The 21564-nt window shown below is 45.8% G+C and overlaps 1 protein-coding gene and 1 pseudogene across 2 annotated transcripts in view; both read right to left on the bottom strand.

Annotated features, from left to right (window-relative positions):
- Positions 1-21564, bottom strand: part of gucy2cb (guanylate cyclase 2Cb) — a gene marked incomplete at both ends in the record, with an annotated part of 31742 nt that overhangs the window by 2871 nt on the left and 7307 nt on the right. Inside the window, 18 exons of the mRNA XM_083635772.1 lie at positions 535-709; positions 3093-3285; positions 5841-5999; positions 8723-8814; positions 9008-9096; positions 9253-9390; positions 9572-9704; positions 9941-10027; positions 12808-12912; positions 13067-13138; positions 13398-13457; positions 14358-14463; positions 16752-16833; positions 17504-17612; positions 18252-18334; positions 19134-19272; positions 21059-21173; positions 21294-21396. Coding sequence (XP_083491898.1) covers positions 535-709; positions 3093-3285; positions 5841-5999; positions 8723-8814; positions 9008-9096; positions 9253-9390; positions 9572-9704; positions 9941-10027; positions 12808-12912; positions 13067-13138; positions 13398-13457; positions 14358-14463; positions 16752-16833; positions 17504-17612; positions 18252-18334; positions 19134-19272; positions 21059-21173; positions 21294-21396 — 2040 coding nt within the window. The remainder of the gene's footprint in view (positions 1-534; positions 710-3092; positions 3286-5840; positions 6000-8722; positions 8815-9007; positions 9097-9252; positions 9391-9571; positions 9705-9940; positions 10028-12807; positions 12913-13066; positions 13139-13397; positions 13458-14357; positions 14464-16751; positions 16834-17503; positions 17613-18251; positions 18335-19133; positions 19273-21058; positions 21174-21293; positions 21397-21564) is intronic.
- On the bottom strand, positions 11347-11952 carry LOC310774866 (beta-1,3-galactosyltransferase 1-like; annotated as a pseudogene). Its single transcript has one exon. The product of its transcript is annotated as a beta-1,3-galactosyltransferase 1-like (transcript).

Genomic DNA, 21564 nt, shown 5'->3' on the forward strand with positions numbered 1-21564 from the left:
CTTCACATCTAAACCATCACAGTCACAGCTCGACAGAATTACAGACAACAGAACTCTGTGATGAGAAGTCTTCCACTATGAAATCAGGCAGGGACTAGTGGACTTTCAGGAAACTTTGGGGAATTACTTGTCTGTACGTTACACATGACATGTCAAATGCTGCTGATCAGATTTCCAAAAAACGGTGAGGAATGATGCATTTTATTACTCCATTTTGGCATTTTCAAAATTGCAATGATTGGCCTGATATATATATATATATATATATATATATCATTTTTATTTTTGCGAGGAGAGATCTCTGAGGAGCTCTGAGGGAGGATACACCACAGCAGCCTTCCTGGAAGAGAATTTCCGAAATACAGGGTGACAGGGGAATTTCCGAAACTAGGCATCTCGCGCGCTCAATTCCTAGACTCGCTGTTGGCGTATCCCTTTAAAGCAATGAATATATATATATATATATATGTTCAGTGTTTCCTGGTTAGCCCAGCTGACCTGAGTGTTCAGTGTTTCCTGGTTAGCCCAGCTGACCTGAGTGAACCCCGATGCGAATCCAGACAGGGATGCCCGGCAGGTGTGGGAGCTGGAAGGTGCCCATGAAGGCCAGGATGTCCAGCGCCATGCGGCAGATATCCAGCGCGTGTCTGTTCCCGTTCCTGCTGGGCAGCCCGGATGCCACCATGTATGCATCGCCTATCGTCTCCACCTGGGGCCAGCACAGAGGCAGGGGGACAGTCTGTCTGGTGTGGACCATAGACTGTCCACCTGGGGGCAGCACAGAGGAAGGAGGGACCATATACTACAATACATGTTTTTAAAGTGGGGGATTCCTTCAGGAGTTATTAAAGTGGAGTTCTTCATAATAGGGAAAAGGCTATGAGCACTGCCAAGATTTGGGGTTTGATTCCCACCCAGACCAACTGAGGTAAGGATTTATTTGAAGGGGGGTAGTCAAAAGATCTGCTCTATCTATCTATCTATCTATCTATCTATCTATCTATCTATCTATCTATCTATCTATCTATCTATCTATCTATCTATCTATCTATCTCTATCTACTCTATCTATCTATCTATCTATCTATCTATCTCTATCTATCTGTCTATCTATCTCTATCTAGTATCTCTATCTATCTATCTCTATCTATCTATCTCTATCTATGTATATGTATATATCTATCTATCATCTATCTATCAATCTCTATCTATCTCTATCTATCCATCTATCTATCGAGACTACTGTATCATTATCACAGACTATGCATAGAGATCATCACATGAAGCAGTACTGAAAGAAGGGTTATTCAATCTCACATGACATAGATTTAAGCAATATAGCATGAGAGCAAGTGTGTTGTGGAGAATATATCCCGCTGATAAGCTGTTATCCCACGAGGCCGCAGGCCGCAGGCGGGATATATTCCACAACACCACGCAGCTCGAGTGCTATATTGCTTTTATAAAACGGTTTCCAAGTATAATAATATAATAATAATAATACTATAAGTCCGACTGGCATGGTATTCTGAGTCATTCTGAGTCAGTTGAAACACTACTGTAAGGCGGGACCTCTAGCAAGAAGATAGACGTGCGGGTGATTTGATTGGATCGTTCTGGAGACTGAAGTCGACATTGGCCAATCCTGGCGCTTGCTGAGAGCTTTTCGCAAAGCCCGACACCAGAGCCGTATGCCGACACCAAGTATTACATTACATTACATTACGTCATTTGGCAGACGCTTTTATCCAAAGCGACTTACAATAACACATTTTTTGTCAGCAATAGAGCAATCAACTATGGAGCACAGTCTATGACAACTACAACTTCTGAAGGAACAGTGGTACAAGTTTAGGTTAGTGGTACAAGTTTGGGTTAGTTTTTTTTTTTTTTTTAGAAAGAGAGAGAACGAAGTTAGATCAAGAAGGGCCCAGATGGAGCCTGAAAAGGTGTGTCTTTAGTCTTTTCCGAAAGATCGGCAGTGATTCAGCTGTCCTGACCGAAGGTGGAAGCTCGTTCCACCATTGAGGTGCCAGGGACGAGAAGAGTCGAGATCGGGATGAGCGACTTTTGAGCCCCCGTAGCGAAGGAGGGGCGAGGCGACCTGCACTGGTGGAGGAGCGAAGGGAGCGCTGAGAGGTTTGGAACCTGACCATGGATTGCAGGTACCGGGGAGCTGACTGGTGTACTGCTCTGTAGGCCAGTACCAGTGTCTTGAATTTGATGCGGGCCGAGATGGGAAGCCAGTGGAGCTCCTGGAAGAGGGGAGTGACGTGAGAGAATTTGGGTTGGTTGAATATCAGACGGGCTGCAGCATTCTGAATGAGCTGAAGCGGTCGGATGTCGGTGGCAGGTAGGCCGGCCAGGAGCACGTTGCAGTAGTCCAGGCGGGAAGAGACAAGAGACTGGACCAGGAGTAACGTTACGTCTTATTTAGAAATGCGGGGTTAAGAGTGAGGGCGCACGAGGGGTTAAGACATTAGCCCGCGTCTATTCTTGTACAAAACATCATTTTCTGCGAAGTATTAGTAAAGTTATAAGCGAAGATCGATTCACAAGGATCTGAAAGCTGTCTCCGCCATTTTGTTTTTGAGGTACTTTTAGTAAGAGAGTTGCGCCATCATGCGTCCATAATGACTCATTGTAAGGACTAGTGACCCTCCATACAGCAGATCAGGAGAAAGCTGTTTGGCTCGAGCGCAGCGCTGCCTTTTAGTAAGAGAGTTGCCATGGCAACCAATAACCCATGGCCATGGGTTATTTAACTCGGTTACTGGAATTATACAATGGCTGTGAACCAATCAGATTGCTTGATTTGAGAGAGCCGTTTTATAAACTATCATAACACATAAAACATAAAAAACTATCTCAGCCTCCTAGTGTCCATTTTGTGTCTCAAATTGCAGAAGTTGGTCACATGGCAGCGAATCCACCAATGTCAGCAGTCCAAGGTAATAAAAATCAATGCTGTCAGTTATATTTAAACTAACAAAATCAACCATTCTCAAAGAAACAAGCAATGTGTGCTTCAGTCTGTTTATGGTTTAAATGGATAAATAATTATGGTAGAGGTACAGATGCAGGTGGGTCTACCTTGTAAACGTCATGGTGGTCCAGGACGCTGTCGAAGCCCTTATAGATGTGGTTGAGCATGTCCACCACCTCCATGGGCGTGCTGTACTGGCACAGCGTGGTGAATCCCACGATGTCACTGAAATACACTGTCACCTCCTCATAAAGCTCAGGCTCCACCACTCCGGTCTCCTTCAGGCTTCTCACCACTGGGCTACAATGAGAAACTTGGTGTAGCTGCTTGTTCTCACCACTGGGCTACAATGAGAAACTTGGCTGCTTGTTACAGTCATGTTACATAAGCACAATCTCATGTTGCCCCGCCCTGTTTCTCCCCAATTGTATTTGGCCCCTCCCCCTGCTGTCCTGGTCATTGCTCCACCCCCTCTGCCGATCTGGGGAGAGTTGTAGACTAGCACATGCTTCCTCCGATACATGTGCAGTCGCCACTTCTTTTCACCTGACAGGGAGGTGTTTCACCGGCAGGACATAGCACATGGGAGGATCACTCTATTTCCACCCCTCCCCCCCGAACAGGCACCCTGACTGACCAGAGGAGGTGCTAGTGCAGCGACCAGGACACATACCCCCAATCCGGCTTCCCAGCCGCAGACATGGCCAATTGTGCCTGTATGGACACCTGACCAAGCCGGAGGTAACACCTCCGGAGGTAACACATCGAACCTGCGACCCTCGTGTTGGTAGGCACTAGACAGTGAATTTCCACTGCACTACCCAGACGCCCCAACAACAACCTTTCTTACGAAAAGATTATTAAAGGACGGCTTTCCCGTTAATATATTAAATCTCACGCCCCTAAGGTTTTCGAATCCGTTGAAATTTTTGAAATTGGTTGTTCACTGCCTGACCTATCAACCATCTCTCACATTATTTCCATGACGCTCTGACGCAAAACGCGTCGGGGCGACAAGTCCAGCCTTGCGGAAGTCGAGCACCTATGAACTACAGTGTTGTGGGCCTGTGCCGCAATGGTCCCGCCTCTAGAGGTCCTCCACGCCCCTTCAGAGGTCTTGAAGAAAAACAAAAGGCAGCCATCTTTTTCCACCGACTAGCCTACGGTAGCTAATATTAGCTTTCCATAGCTCCTTGCAAAGAGACCATATCTCGGGAACGGAAGCACGTACAGACACGGGACTGGCGGCATTGGAAAGCTCATCAAATTTTACATCTAGTAGTAGGTGCATTGAAGTAACGAAATCAATGCTGAGCAATGTACCCGTTTTTACACATTTTTACATTAAATAGTTACAACATCAGATGCGCGTAACTCCTTGGAAAATGCCTTAAAATGCATGATTTTTTTTTTATGAAGACATCTCCTGACATATATACTACGGTTTAAATTTGGTGCAATTTGGAGGCAATTTTCTTTTTTCTTTTTTCTTGTTCTACTAAATGTTTTTATGTCGAAGCCTTCTTCTTCTTCTTCTTCTTTGACTTTTAAGGCGGTTGGCAAGCATATATGTGCATTACCGCCACCTACTGGAGTTTGATATCAGCCAAATGCCTGAGAGGTGGGCGTGGAAACGAAGGCCACGCGAGCCCAGTGCATTGTGGGAAATGTAGGATTTCGGGTCCCCGCACCCGCCCCTTCCCTCCACCCCCCCCACTCAGAGTGGATTTCGGTTGATATCTCTGGCTGTGAAGAACCAATTTCAAAAATTTAAACGGATTCGAAAACCTTAGGGGCGTGAGATTTAATATATATTCATATTCTCCACGGGAAAGCCGTCCTTTAAGGACTTATTACTTTGGATAACCTTAATGCCTACTAGTGCCAACCTGATCTCCAAAAAATTGTAAAATAGCAACATTTTGGACCAACGTTGCTATGTTACAATTTTGATCCAACATTGTAAAATGGTAACTTTTTTTTCGGGGGGTCTCCAACCCCACGGACCCCTCTAACCTCTCCCCAGACCCTAACCCTAAACCTAAGCTCTCCCCAGACCCTAACCCTAAACCTAAGCTCTCCCCAGACCCTAAACCTAACCTCTCCCCAGACCCTAACCATAAACCTAAGCTCTCCCCAGACCCTAACCCTAAACCTAAACTCTCCCCAGACCCTAACCCTAAACCTAAGCTCTCCCCAGACCCTAACCCTAAACCACCCTAAACCTAACCTCTCCCCAGACCCTAACCCTAAACCTAAGCTCTCCCCAAATGCTAACCCTAAACCTAAGCTCTCCCCAGACGCTAACCCTAAACCTAACCTCTCCCCAGACGCTAACCCTAAACCTAACCTCTCCCCAGACGCTAACCCTAAACCTAACCTCTCCCCAGACCCTAAACCTAAGCTCTCCCCAGACCCTAACCCTAAGCTCTCCCCAGACCCTAAACCTAAGCTCTCCCCAGACGCTAACCCTAAACCTAACCTCTCCCCAGACCCTAACCCTAAACCTAAACTCTCCCCAGACCCTAACCCTAAACCTAAGCTCTCCCCAGACCCTAACCCTAAACCACCCTAAACCTAACCTCTCCCCAGACCCTAACCCTAAACCTAAGCTCTCCCCAGACCCTAACCCTAAACCTAAGCTCTCCCCAGACGCTAACCCTAAACCTAAGCTCTCCCCAGACGCTAACCCTAAACCCAACCTCTCCCCAGACGCTAACCCTAAACCTAACCTCTCCCCAGACGCTAACCCTAAACCTAACCTCTCCCCAGACGCTAACCCTAAACCTAACCTCTCCCACCCCTCAACCCATTGATTTTTTTAACCATTTTGCTGAATGTAACTGTGGACTGACCCAGGAAGCAGCATGACGTTGAGGCAGTCGGCTCGGTCTCGCTCAGCTTTGTACAGAGCCGTCCTCTCCTCCACCAGATGCTCCAGGTTCCTGGAGTACATCTGCAGCCGTCTGATCAGGTTATCCATGTAGCTCTCATTCAGATGGTTATGAACATTACTGGTGAGGGGAGAGAGGAGAGAGAGGGAGGGGAGGAAAGAGAAGAAAGCGAAAGAGGAGGAGGAGAGAGGAGAGAAAGAGGAGAGGGGAGGAGAGAGAGGATGAGAGGGGAGGAGAGAGAGAGGGGAGGAGAGGGAAGGAGAGAGAGAGAGGAGGAGAGATGTCACTCCATCAGTACAAACTAGAACAACCGCACCGCGGATATACGTACATGTATGCCTCCGCCAACAAGTCGATATGCACGTCTGTCCAGACTTTGACGTTTGAGCCAAATGTGAAGAAATTTCGTCAAGGTGTTACTGAGTTATGGCGTTACCAAGCTTGAAAATGGCGTTCGTGAGGTCACTAGTGACCTTGGCCTTTGACCACCAAGATGTAATCAGTTCATCCTTGAGTCCAAGTGGACGTTTGAGGCAAATTAGATGAAATTCCATCAAGGTGTTCCTGAGATATCACGTTAACGAGCATGAAATCTCTCGAGACAGACTTTCGACTTGCATCGGAAATCTGTCGGCAGGCTCGGTCAAAAGCTGTGTAACAGCGCTCGCACGCATGCTGCGCTTTACCCGATCAAAATTAAGTGAACGTGACCGGTGTGTAGTCAAAACTTGCCGTTTTCAGCGTATAGCAAGTTGCTACTTGCTACTAGCAACGCGCTAGAGTTGTTATTGTTCCAAAAAGGTTCATAGTGTCTATACTTTACTTAGATTGATAGGTTTTCTTTTATATCAGACACAGGTTTGTGTTCCTACCTGACATGTTTCGACGGTAATACTTCCGTCTTCTTCAGAGGTGTCACTAGATGGTGTGTGACGTGTCTTTAACAGCTGATGTTGTTTACAGGCGAGATGACAGCGAGGGGCGTGGTCGTCCTGTCAAATCTGACAGGACGATCACGCCTCTGTAAACAACATCAGCTGTTAAAGACACGTCACACACCATCTAGTGACACCTCTGAAGAAGACGGAAGTATTACCGTCGAAACATGTCAGGTAGGAACACAAACCTGTGTCTGATATAAAAGAAAACCTATCAATCTAAGTTGTTATTGTTGTTTCATAGCGACGTACGGATTTGAGAGCGACACGCAGGGAGCGGAAAATAAATCCATTAATGGGCAGAGCCGGTCGGTTGGAGCCATTGAAAGAGCTTGCAGGGAGCGGAAAGGGATTTTCTTCTGCTGCCGACGGAGCCTCTTGAATTCCGTTTGCACACACATGAAATGACCCTGCTGCCCCCAGAGGTTTAACCGATGGGTTCCCAGATTGACGAGCATGAAACGAGCGGTTGTGATGTCACAGTAACCTTGAACTTTGACCAGCAAAATCTAATCAGTTCATCCTTGCGTCCAACTCGACATTTGAGCCAAATTGGAAGGAATTCCATCAAGCCTTTCCTGAGATAGCGCGTTAACAAACTTGAGAATGGCGTTCGTGAGGTCACAGTGACCTTGAACTTTGACCACCAAAATCTAATCAGTTCATCCTTGAGTCCAAGTCGACGTTTGAGGCAAATTTTATTAAATTCCGTCAAGGCGTTCCGAACATCGGACGGATGGACGGACAACCCGAATCCATAATGCCTCCGGCCTGGCTATCGCCGGCGGAGGCATAAAAATAAACCTTCTGTATCACTGAATGAACTCAACTAAATGGCCTTCAGACTAAACACAAATTTACTTTTCATTAAAACATCATTAAAGCACAAATTAAATGGGTGTCTGGGTAGTGCTGCGGTAGATTCCCTGCCTACCAACACGAGGGTTGCAGGTTCGAGCCCATGTGTTACCTCTTGCTTGGATGGGCGTCCATAGGCCCAATTGGCCAGCCTGCTGGGCTGTTTGGGTCGAAGCACGCCTATAACTTCGTCCGGCACAATTGGCCATGTCTGCGGGTGGGAAGCCGGATTAAAGTCGAGCTGAACCCAAAAATGACTTTTATTTTATTTTAGTTCAAATACCTGGGTATGCAGTGCACCTATTTAATAATGTATGCAAAAAAATCACAAAAATCTAATTTCTTTAGTTTTTCACACTTTTTCACATCAAAAGTTCATCTTTCAAGATTTCATTCATAACAGTAATCTACAGTTTGCTGACGTGACGTGAAGAATGCAAAGAAATGTAACTGGCTCGTTAAAACGCACATTCCAGGAATATCGTATTTACAGCAATATCGATAATGGCGCGCTTGAGAGCCTGGTTGTCAGGGGTCACACCTCGGAGATTCCAGGCCGACGGGCTGCACTCTCCGGTCGGCAACATGAAGGCAGCTGGCTGCCTGCGGCTCGCTGAGCTCCACTCTGCCACTAACCTCGCGTCAGCAGGCTCTTCCCGAGGAGAGCGCCACAACATGCTGAATCCCACTCGATTTGGAGGCGGAACAGGCCAAAGCCCAATGCTGTCCCCAGAATTGTCAAATAAAATAATCGACATACTACTATGACCCGCCTCTCAACCTGTGATCTCAGACAAGTGAATAGTGTGATCCTCCCACAGTCTAAGTCCTGCTGGAGAAACTCCTTGCTGTCAGGTGAAAAGAAGCAGCTTGCAACTGCATATGTATCGGGGAACTGCACATGTATCGAGGAAGCATGTGCTAGTCTGGTTATTGGCCAAGTACAATTAGGGAGAAAACAGAGGGGGGAAATTTGATTTAAAATATATATATATATATATTCCATTTCTCTGACAAATAAAACAAGACCGTAAGACAGCCGGATACCTGAAGATTCTCCCCAGACAGTTTTCTACCTTCTTGAAGTCCGGTCTCTTCTCTGGATCTTCATCCCAGCAGATTTTTATTAGCATGTACACCTAGGAGAGGAGGACACCGAGCTGTGAAGTTATCAAAGACACACACACACACACATACACACACACACAGACAGACAGACACACACACACACACACAGACACACACACACACACACACACACACACACACACACACACACACACAAACACACATCTGCACGCACACACAAACCCCCACACACAAGGATCTCACATCTAATTCTTTCTCGGACGCTGTCTCAAAGTTGAGGTGGGGTCTGAAATAGGACATGTTGCTGGGAGACAGAACTCTGGACTGCTTTTCTGTTGGGAGACACAACCGCAGCTTCTGTTATTTTATTTTATTATTTTAACACCAATTCTGTCCCGGTCGTTGCTCCACCCCCTGTGCCAAATCTGGGTGTGTGTGCACATGCGCGCGTGTGTGTGTGTGTGTGTGTGCATGCGTGCGTGTGTGACCTGCGCGGTCGGAGCAGCACTCGGTGTAGAAGGTGCACTTCCTGAGGACAATCTCCTGGGCAATGATGGCGAAGCTGTAGACGTCTCCTTTCTGAGAGATGCCCTGCTCCCTCAGATGCTCAGGAGCTGTCCACAGGTCTGACAGGAGAGGAGAGTGAATGCTCACAACACATTTGACATGAAACACCTGCTTGGCACTGACTGATGGCATGACAGGAATTTCAGCAAATTTCAGTAAATAAGTTTTTTCTCACCTTTTTGAAAGTGAAGAAAGAAAATGAATACGACAGCAAGTGTTGACATGAAAACAGTGATTTACCTCGACCAGGGTCCAGGATGGTGTTGCAGCCGAAGTCGGTGATCTTCACCACCATGCGGTTGTCGACCACACAGTTGGTGGACTTGAGGCGACCGTGGACCTGGATGTCACTTGCATGCAGGTAGGACATTCCCTGCACAGAGGATTGACAACTAATGTATATAGCACTTTTCAAACTGCATTCTCTTATGATGGGTCTGTGTGGAGGTATGGAGCTGAACATCTGACCCCTGCTCATCACTGTCGTTTACAACACTCCATATTGTCTCATGTCATATGACACACACAGTACATACATAGTACACACACACGCACACACGCACACACGCACGCACACACAAAACACACACAGCTGAGCATCTGTGTCACCTTGGTGATGTCGTACATAACGGAGATCTTGAACTCCCAGTCCATGAAGCTCTCCTCTGGGTACGAAACCTTATCGTTCAGCACATACTGACAGAAGAGAGAAGGAGAGGGGGTTCAGATGCATGTGTGTGTGTGTGTGTGTGTGTGTGTGTGTGTGTGTGTGTGTGTGTGTGTGCAAGTCTCTTTTTTTGCGCCCCTTGATCTGATTTTTGGTCATTTGGGATTTTTTTATTTTTTATTCTGAAATAATACAAATATTCCTGCTATGAACAACAACAACAACGACAACAACAACAACAACAACAACACCAATAATAATAATAATAATAATAATAATAATAATAATAATAATAATAATAATAATAATAATAATATAATAATAATATAATAATTTATTAATAATAATAATGATAATAATAATGGAAAGACCTGCCAGGTCAAAGCAAAGGATCCTGTAAAACCCTATGGTGGCCCACGAGGGACAGTAACCACTAAAAATATGTGACTAGGGCACTAGGGTCTAGTCTAGTCTGATGTAATGAAATGATGTAACCTCATGTAACCGGCTCTCAGTTTGCTGCGTAATGATGCACGCAGCAGCAGAGATGCAGGAGAGAGAGCCCCAAAAAAGGAATATGCATGCTATCCATAACAAGCAACTCACACACAAAAACACACACACACACACACACACACACGCATACATACACACACACACGCACACACACACACACACACGCACACGCACACGCACACACCATTCCCATTGTATTTGAGCCGCGTCGACATTAATGAATGAATGAATGAAGTATTTATTTGTCCGTTAGGAAAATTGGTTTGCACACTTTATAATTTCCTAGGTCTATACTGCTTTTTTCTTGGTTGGGCTGAGTGTTCTATGTGACAACGGCGGGCGAGTTGAGCTCAGTCTGCGTCTCAAGCGGGTTGGGTTGGGTCGGGATAGATTTTTTAGGACCGTTGAGAACTCTACGTGGCAGTACCCCATCTAGCCACAACCCAGGGATGGCTGCCCCCGCAGTTGCCACACGACGCACGTGGTCCTGGGCCTTGTTGAAGTCTTTCCAATCCCACACCTGATCAGTGTTTTCAGTAGCAGGTAACTCTTATTTTGGAGTCAGCACAGTGGCAGGTGGGTGAGATGCCCAGGTGTCTCATACACATCCTCAATGTAGACAGCTTTATAATAATAATAATAATACATACGTTTTATATAGCGCTTTTCTGGGGAACTCAAAGACGCTTTACAATACATAGAAACAGTACATAATACAGTACACTAAATAACAAGAACAAATACAATGTGATGGGGGTAAGGAGGTTGGCATCAGCAGAGCGGAGACGGCGGGTGGGGGAGTGGCGCCGGGGGAGATCTAGCGTGTCTAGCTTTAACGTGTCTGGATGCTTCTACAATTTACAAGCTTTTTAGGGAGGTCTAAATGCAAAACGTATCCCAGGCCCAAAGTATAACGTGGGTAATTTGACTCAGGGAAAACCGATACAAGTAGGTAGCACGTAGGTTTTGGGTTCCTCAGAACTCCTCCCGCCACCACAAGCGAGTGTTTAGCAGCATGTTGACCAGATTGTGAGAATTCAGGAACGTGTCTGAGTCAATCTTCATGGTGTAGGAGACACTGGAGCAGTGTGAGTCCAGCCACTCCAACATCACCATGGTCTTGATGGTCACGTTCTTGTAGCAGTCCAGCAAGTCACTCTGGATCAGGTGCTGGATCTCTCTGCTCTCCTGCAGCACCTGCTGTTGAATTTGCTCAGCTCCTTCTCCAGGGTGCTGCCCCAACAGGAAGAACAGCTTCACTATTTTGCCCCATTACTGTGCTTTCACTGCCCCGGGTGCGATGCGCCCGGTTGTGGGGCGCCACTGGAACCATCAGAACCACGAAAGGCTTCTGTTGCTCGCATTTGTTTGGCTCATTTGAGATTCCTAGAGTGGAGACTTTGGACTGACAGACACCGCCCACCCACCTAGGCGCCATCGTGCATCATCATAATCGTGATCAAATGCAACATAAAGGATGCCGACTGCCATAAAACACCACAGAAGAAGAAGAATCACTGATGTCAGAATGTCCTGTGGAGCAGGATTTGAAGTGGGAGCCGTCGAGACAGCGAGGGAGGTCCGGGAACACGGAGGCCGAAGAGGAGAGCGAGCCGGCCGGAGGGAGGAGCATTGAGGAGGGGGCGGATCCCCGAGTCTGGAGTTTGTGTAATATTCTGAGAGGCAGCAATGTGCCACAAGGCATCTAGTCTGCCGGAAAGCCAATAGAAGAAGAAGAACACAATGTCTATGACCTCACTGATGATGTCATATGATTGTGGATGTCGATTGTGTTCGTGTTGGTGGGAATGCTAATCCACCCTATCCTATCCGCCCCTATATTATGTAAAATAAGATTACGATTTGCCTTCTTGGTTAGACTACACATCACAGAACAACATGTGCTGTCTGGCTGGGATGATCTGTGCTTAAATCAGCAATTACAAAAAACAATCAATAAGAATTATCTTTTTAAGAAGGATAAGAGTCTGAAAATGTTATTGGAACACTTTAGTATGAGGTTGTCGCTGCACCTTGCACTCATACTGTACCTAGATAAAGAGCAATCAATGGCAAAAGTGTAAGAATAGGTAGTAAAACTATTCCTCCCCCACAGACACTTATCTGGCTCCCTCGTGCTGCCTGTCTGTGTGCTGGTGGTACTGTACTGTCTGTGTGTGTGCTGGTGGTACTGTACTGTCTGTCTGTGTGCTGGTGGTACTGTAAGTGCTGATTTGTGTTGGATGGAATGGTTGGATGGTGTGAATGGATTTGGACTGTGTGCCACACGTACCCTTAGAGATCCTCTCTCTCCATACTCAAACACTCCAAACACCCCCTGGTCAAACTTCACTGTGCCATAAAACTTGGTCAGGTTGTAATAGTCGACATGACGGAGCTGCAGACAGACAACAGGGACAACAGGACAATGGTCAAGGCAATACAAATCAAACCTCCACATCGTGGAAGCACACATGCCACCTTTTTACACGTGTGTGTGTGTGTGTGTGTGTCTGTGTGTGTGTGTGTGTGTGTGTGTGTGTGAATCTCACTGAGTTGAGCTCGATCCTCTGGCTCTCGTTGAAGTTCCCGTCTGAGAACTTCAGCTCCTTCAGAATCACAATCTGAAAATGTTGCAGCAGCACTTTAATCCCACAGCTGAAACACAAAGAACTCGTAACAGTGTGTGTGTGTGTGTGTGTGTGTGTGTATTGTGTGTGTGTGAGTGTGATTTCAGCTCGTAACAGTGTGTATGTGTGTGTGTTGTGTGTGTGTGTGTGTGTGTGTGTGTGTGTGGGTGTGTGTGTGTGTGATTTCAGCTCATAACTGTGTGTGTGTGTTGTGTGTGACAAGTTTGACAGAAAGAAATGGATTTCTTGTTACTTTCTTATCGTAGCGTCCGCGACGGATCTTGTAGTTCTTGTCTTTCCTCTCGTCGTCAATCTGATAGAGAACATTTCAACAGATGAACTCAGGTCAAAACGCTCTGTTTTTCTAATAGTGTGTACAGACTACAGCATTCATCATTCATATTCAGGGGCAAGGTAACATCAATGATCAATGTATGGGTAAGAAGAAATGTACACGTAGTTTAATTTGCTTTTTGTAGGTAAGTACTGAGAGTTGAGGAAAATGGGGTGGCATTAGGGCTGTCCCGACACATCGACGGCATAGGCGTTAGATGAATGGAGAAGAAAATAATGGGTTGGGAGCCCAGTAGGTGGCATGTTGAGATGTTTCTACATTGAGGGAGATGTTGAGATGTTTCTACCTTGAGGGAGATGTTTCTACCTTGAGGGAGATGTTGAGATGTTTCTACCTTGAGGAAGATGTTTCTACCTTGAGGGAGATGAGGCATGTTGAGATGTTTCTACCTTGAGGGAGATGTTGAGATGTTTCTACCTTGAGGAAGATGTTTCTACCTTGAGGGAGATGTTGATATGTTTCTACCTTCAGGGAGATGTTTCTACCTTGAGGGAGATGTTGAGATTTTTCTACCTTGAGGGAGATGAGGCATGTTGAGATGTTTCTACCTTGAGGGAGATGTTGAGATGTTTCTACCATGAGGGAGATGTTTCTACCTTGAGGGAGATGTTGAGATGTTTCTACCTTGAGGGAGATGTTTCTACCTTGAGGGAGATGTTGAGATGTTTCTACCTTGAGGGAGATGTTTCTACCTTGAGGGAGATGTTGAGATGTTTCTACCTTGAGGGAGATGTTTCTACCTTGAGGGAGATGAGGCATGTTGAGATGTTTCTACCTTGAGGGAGATGTTGAGATGTTTCTACCTTGAAGGAGATGTTTCTACCTTGAGGGATATGAGGCATGTTGAGATGTTTCTACCTTGAGGGAGATGACGTCAAAGAGCTCGTTGTGCTCCAGCAGGGTGATGAGGTCACAGGGGATGTGAGACCATCCCTTCCTGATCCGACGGTGTCTCCTGTTCTGTCTGGACAGACAAACTACAGTCAGCCTTCTGTTCTGTTCTGTCTGGACAGACAAACTACAGTCAGCCTTCTGTTCTGTTCTGTCTGGACAGACAAACTACAGTCAGCCTTCTGGTCTGTTCTATCTGGACAGAGAAACTACACAGTCAGCCTGGTCTGTTATGTCTGGAAAGAGACACTACACAGTCAGCCTTCTGTTCTGTATCTTACCCTTTTTAATGTTTCTAGGGATTCCTGTTGGTATTCAGTTCCATGACACAGGCATAGATGGGTAACTGTTTCCCCTCATTTGGCACATACTGTAGATGTGACTCATGTATGTTACTTGTGCACCAGCCCCACCAATTCAATTTCCTTGTATGTGTATATGTTACACACCTACTGTAGCACACCGGAATTACACCCCCCAGCGCACCACAGTTACACCCCCCAGCGCATAGGGGTTACACCCCCCAGGGAACCGGAGTTACACCCCCTAGCACACCGGAATTACATTCCCCAGCGCATAGAGATTACACCCCCCAGCGCACCGGGGTTACATACCTGAGGGCACCGGGGTTACACCCCTACTCTTGTGAAGAGTGCCGATGGGATCTTTATTGACCACAGTTTAGCGTCTCATCCAAAGGATGGTGCTCACTCACAGGAGAGAGTGCCTGTCTCTGCCCTGGGGCATTGGGATATTTTTCATGAGACCAGAGAGGAAGAGCACCTCCTATTGGTCCTCCAACATAACTTCCAGCACCAGATGGTCTAAGAAGGAAGAGTCTGCACACTGTAGCTCGCATTTAGCTCATTGAATCATCCCATGTGATGTTTCGAGCTAATGTTCTTCTTCAGCGTTAGCTCCTAACGTCAAATGGGATGAATAAAATCTAAACTTTAGCTAAATGGGAGCTACAGCATGCAGACTCTTTTCCTGCTTATGCCATCTTATTTTTGGTCCAACAACACCTGACTTGAAGGTCTTTTGGTTGTGTGCAACTCCTTCATCATTAGCAGCAGATGGTCTCCCCATCCAAGGACTAACCACAGACAGACCTGCTTATGTTCCCCAGCAAGCCAGGCCAGCTATGTAACGCAGGAGGCCCACTGCACTGTTAAGGGCTCATTATACTCGAGCAAGCTCCGTGGGGGTGGAGCTCCGCGAGTCTCCGCGAGTCACCGTGGGGACCTCGCGCTGGGGCAGATGCTATTATACTCAGAAGTGATCAGCCAAGTGATCAGCATGTATTGTACAATGGTAATAGTGAGAACAGCCCGTGAAAAGTTGCAATGAAACGCTATTATGTGCAGTACTGAGTGCGCTTTCACTCTCAAACGACCGTACATCAGCACATGAATGAATCACCAAACTTGTTTTTACTGAAAGCCGTTTTAGTTCTCAGCCCTGATAGCCTACTCTGTGCTGCTTTTACACAACACATTTACTTGGTGAAATGACTAAAAACGAACAGTTGCAAATCAAAGTTTATAGCCTACCACATGGGTCAAGAAATGTGGGGAAAACACAGCTCAGTGTTCAGGGCTCAGTGGCTTGAAAGCGGCCATGTTTGGAGAGAAGCCGTGCGTGGAGGTCGCGCTGTGAGAAAAAAAATCAGGCACACGGTGGGCGCCCTACGGAGGTAGCGAATAACCACGCCAAACAAATTTACGTCATTTGACGCGCCCGGCCCTCGCTCCACCCCGCCCTTCACGGCATGGTGAGCATAAAGCAGCCTTTAGTCATAGAGCTGTGAAACCTAGTACACATAACTGCACTGTTAGTCATAGAGCTGTGACACTTACTACACATATGTATTTGGACATGCTGAACATTTTTGCCTCTAGGACCTGTATTGTCCTTCATACATTTTTGCCCACAATTTTTGATAAAAGTAAATAAAATAAAAAATCTTCTCATGTCGCAGGCCAGAACAAATAAATTAACTTGGAATTCATGAGGTTGGTCTGAAACATAATTTTAAAGATATCTGCCAATACACATGTTGATATGTTGATGTTTAAAGAAAATACAGACGTTTGTTTTTCTGATGTGATAATAACAAAGACTCCAATACCCACAATTCCTTGCAAGCCAATTAGTAAAGTTAATTAATTCTTTATTACATGGTGGTAACATGTTCAGTACTGCTAGCAGCTATATTTTCTTATTGTGTTTCCATCTGCATATTATTAGTTATATTGTATAATATTATTATAGTTATATTATTGTAGTATAGTGCATGGTGACTTTCTTCAAACGACAGGCTTTTCATGCAGTCAAATCGTACAATTGTTTATTACTCACCTGTAGAAGATGAAGGCGATAGTGGCCACCACCACCACAGTGGCAGCCAACACAATCACAATGATGTTATGCACTTCCATGTCTGACGGTGGAGCACAGAAAACACACATACACATACACACACACACACACACACACGCACGCACGCACGCACGCACGCACGCACGCACACACACACACACACACACACACACACACACACACACACACACACACACACACACACACAGAAAACACACTTCACATTTCACAGCTTCAGCATTTAGAACATAGAAAACACAAAGAGGATATATTTTCATTGCAGGGTTTACAGACTGTTGCCTGATTTTCTGCAGCTGTGATCAGAGAGGACCCACCATCATATCACCAGCAGACAACATGAGCGGCTGATATCCTACACATAAATGACCAAACCTACGTATCTCTGTATGTATCTCTGTACAGTAGATCTTTAACGGGCGCTGAAAGCCCCTACAGATGAGGACTTTATCCCAAGCTTAAAGTCTGTAACTGTGACATTTTCTTATTCACTCAAAACCCGTCTGGAGTTTGATCTCAGATCAGTTGATAGTTAGGTGGAGACAGCAGCTATCTGTCTGATCTCATAATAACCACAGCCAGCGATACAGCCAGCTTGACACTTTCACAAGGGGTGCGGCATGAGTCAGTGTGGGTGTGGGTGTGTGTATGTGTGCGCGCATGTGTGTGTATGTGCGTGCGCGCACACGTGTGTGTGTGTGTGTGTGGCCTGCCTTTTAGTGGTCCGTCGTCAGGAAGACGTGCTCCCCAGATGAAGGAGGGGCGGGACGTCACCACGCTGGTGACGTTGTCCTCGGTGTTGAATGTAAACAAATGTCCATACTGAGGAGCAAATGGGAGAGAAGACGATGACACACATGTCCATAATACATGACAGGAAATAACCTTATAAGGAGTTTAATTCCCCAATGAGATTAAACACCCTTTGAACAAATTTGAGTCTTAAACAAATTACTTCTAACATGAAATTAAATGCTATTAAATCTCATTGAGAGTCATTGCTTACAAAATGCACTTACAAAATAATCTGTGTTTTTGAAACATTGACTGATGATCCGTCCCATATTAGCATGTGTTGGAGAAATCCAGTGATGACTGACAGTTTGACATAATGCTTTATACTCAGGGAGAGGAGGAAAGGCAGAGAGGAGGGAGGATGAACTTTGGAAATGGGTGTGCGTTGTGCAGTCTGACAGGGAAACTGTTATCAGTTGTTATGGGACACTATGCACTGTCCAAGGTTTCAGCAAAAGGAGAGAAGTCCTCAATGCCACAGGTGAATCTATATGTGTGAGATGTCATGTCATTGTATTCTCATAGCATTAATTATGCGTATGCAACTATTAGCTTATTGATTAGGAAATGCCAATGGAACTTATATTTTCTCCAACAGCATGTTTGGTAAAGTTATAGGATAACGTCATCATCAGCTGCTCGACTGACCGATTTAATTCACTTTACCTTGTTGTCATCAGTGGTGTAAATGATGGAGAAATCCACATCTCTGTCCCCGTGTTCGTCCAGCTTGTAGTTTCCAGCAATGCCTGAAACACACAAGAGACTTTATACACATAGAGCAGCTCTTTTTATCATCTATTTCCTAATAAAAAAGACAATATTCTGCACACTTAAAGCCATGCAAAAGCTTCACTTTAATTGCTAAGCTTTCGGTCAGAGCATACATCGATGTATGCTCTGATGAAGGTTTTATAGTACCTTCATCAGAGCATAGCATACATCGATGTAGGCTCTGATGAAGGTTTTATAATACCTTCATCAGAGCATAGCCTACATGGATGTATGCTCTGATGAAGGTTTTATAGACCGAAAGTTTAGCAATTAAAGTGAAGCTTTTGCATGGATTTAAGTGAGCAGAATCTTTTCTTTCTCTTTGTACTCATCTACGCTTCCAGCACCTGAGCCGGGTGGAGCGGTGCGCTACTTTATCCTGTATAATTTATTCCCTAAAATGTCACTAACATTATCTCTTAATACAGGGGTTCCCAACCTTTTTTGTGCCAAGGACCGGTAGATACATGGGAAAAAAAAGCCTTTTGTGTTGTACTGTATGTAGCCTATACAGTATTTATGTTTTTGTTTCAACTACAAACATAAATAAACGTCAACTTGAAACTATGTTTCAACTACCACACACAGCCTATAATATTATAGCCTATGTTTATTAAAAAAAAATAAAAAAAAATGGACCGGGTTCGCAGCCCGGTACCAAATGCGCTGCGGCCCGGTACCGGTCCGTGGCCCGGTGGTTGGGGACCACTGCCTTTAATACAACTGTATCTTTTCTACAAATTGGCTCAATTTAAGCCCCACACACTTTCCCACCGTTAAATGAGATGTTCCTGAAGTAATTCACGTTGACCGACTCTATCTGAATCTCTGACTGGTCTTTTTGATAGATCTTCCTCATCACCTCGCCAACCAGCAGCACCGAGTCATGGTATGCTGCCATATAGTCATTCATCTGCAGGGAGAGAGAGAGAGCGAGAGAGAGAGAGAGAGAGAGAGAGAGAGACAGAGAGAGAGAGAGACAGAGAGAGAGAGAGAGAGAGAGAGAGAGACAGACAGAGAGAGAGAGAGAGAGAGAGAGAGAGAGACAGAGAGAGAGACAGAGAGAGAGAGAGAGAGAGAGAGAGAGAGAGACAGAGAGAGAGAGAGAGAGAGAGAGAGAGACAGAGAGAGAGAGAGAGAGAGAGAGAGAGAGACTTTACTGTGACTGCAGCCTCACAGGTTTGATCCCCGATGCAGCACTGAAGCCCTGCCTGCTAACTATTAGGTGTGACACCAATATCAGTGTCAGCTTTACGCCTTCAAGGGACGTTAAGTACTCAATTATCTTTACTGACTTCTATTTGCATGGGAGTTGCAAGAACTTGATCGAACTTTTCTCCTTCTACTTCAACATCAAAGAGACATTATAGTTATTTTTTGTTATAGGGCAGCAAAACTCGTCCTTATTACCCCTTTAAATGTTCAATGTAAAATGTAAACATAGATCGAGAAAACTGAGAGGATGAGAAATCAATGATGATGTTTCCCTTCATCATCATCATCATCAATAAACACACTGTATACTGTACTATCTTAGTATGTCTTCATCTTAGTCAAATTAGTCTATCAACCACACCACTACTCCTTACAAGTGTCCACAGAGTTGCTGCCGGCAAATGAACGAGGAGCTATTGGTGCTGGAACATGGAGGGAAGGTAAACATTGTTCCAGCTAAGACTCCGGGAGGTGCCCTGCATGGGGCTGAGACATCCAGCAGGAGGTGCCCTGCATGGGGCTGAGACATCCAGCAGGAGGTGCCCTGCATGGGGCTGAGACATCCAGCAGGAGGTGCCCTGCATGGGGCTGAGACATCCAGCATAAAGACCCGAACAAAAATGAGAGGCGAGGACCAGCTCGCCGCTGCACAAACGTCCTGGATAGACACTCCCCTGAATAAGGCCCAGGATGTGGGCAGGCCTGGATAGACACTCCCCTGAATAAGGCCCAGGATGTGGGCAGGCCTGGATAGACACTCCCCTGAATAAGGCCCAGGACGTGGGCAGGCCTGGATAGACACTCCCCTGAATAAGGCCCAGGACGTGGGCAGGCCTGGATAGACACTCCCCTGAATAAGGCCCAGGACGTGGGCAGGCCTGGATAGACACTCCCCTGAATAAGGCCCAGGACGTGGGCAGGCCTGGATAGACACTCCCCTGAATAAGGCCCAGGATGTGGGCAGGCCACGAGTGTGTGTGCAAACCCACAGGTGGCTGCACACCCTGAGGGTGTGTGTCCATATGGCTTCTTGTCCTGGCAGTAAAACGCTGGAAGAGCATTGGGGAGCGCTGATCCCACCGCACAATATGCAAGGAAGCAGATTGAAAATAACGTCAGCTCAGCAGTGGTAGCTAGCTTGATAGCTGACAGCTAACAACAAGCTAACAACACATGTACTGTTATAAAAGCTCCCACAATTGAGCCTTTCTGTGTCTGTTGTGATAGTTTCTCCATATGATTGGTTGCCAAAACGAGCACTCGACGCCAGTACCAGGCAGGCTCCGTGGAAGTGGACCTGCTCCCTATAGATATAAAGGGCTCACAAGGTAATGAAAACATGATTCTTATTTTCAGGTGATTATAAACTTATTAAAAAAAATACTTATGAATATTATAATCCATTTCTGCCAAATCCATTCCACTAGATGCCACTAAGTTCTACATGAGGGAGAAAGGGGAGGTGGAAACATCAACATCCTCACTGTGCTGTTGTTTCCCAGGTCCGTGTCGATGGTGTAGCTCCGGGTGTTGGGCATCGTCAGCACCAACACGTTCTTCATGGACGGGTTGGACGACTTGTTGGTGTAATATTTATCACTGTGGATAGGAGGCAAGCACTCTTTATGCATGCAGAAGATGTCAGTATATTGTCTTTACAGGGAAACAGGAAGACAGAAGAAGCGATGCAACATGAATGAGAGGAAGAAGAGCACTGACTTGTAAAGATCAATGAGGATGAAAAGCACGTCGGCGCTGTCCGCCTCCTTGGTGCCATTCTTCACTTCCACTAGGTCCTCTGGTGATCCACATATGATGAACACTGCAAACACAACAGCTGTGTGTCATATGTCACTGCATGATTTCATTCAAACAGCCTGATAGTGCTGTGAGTACAAGCTTTGTTTTACTACAGTACAGTACAATACAGTACTGTATTGTATTGTACTGTACTGTATTGTAATTGTACAGTACAGTACTGTTACAGTAT

Source organism: Poromitra crassiceps (assembly GCF_964638095.1).
Source record: "Poromitra crassiceps genome assembly, chromosome: 4".
Lineage (NCBI taxonomy): Eukaryota > Metazoa > Chordata > Actinopteri > Beryciformes > Melamphaidae > Poromitra > Poromitra crassiceps.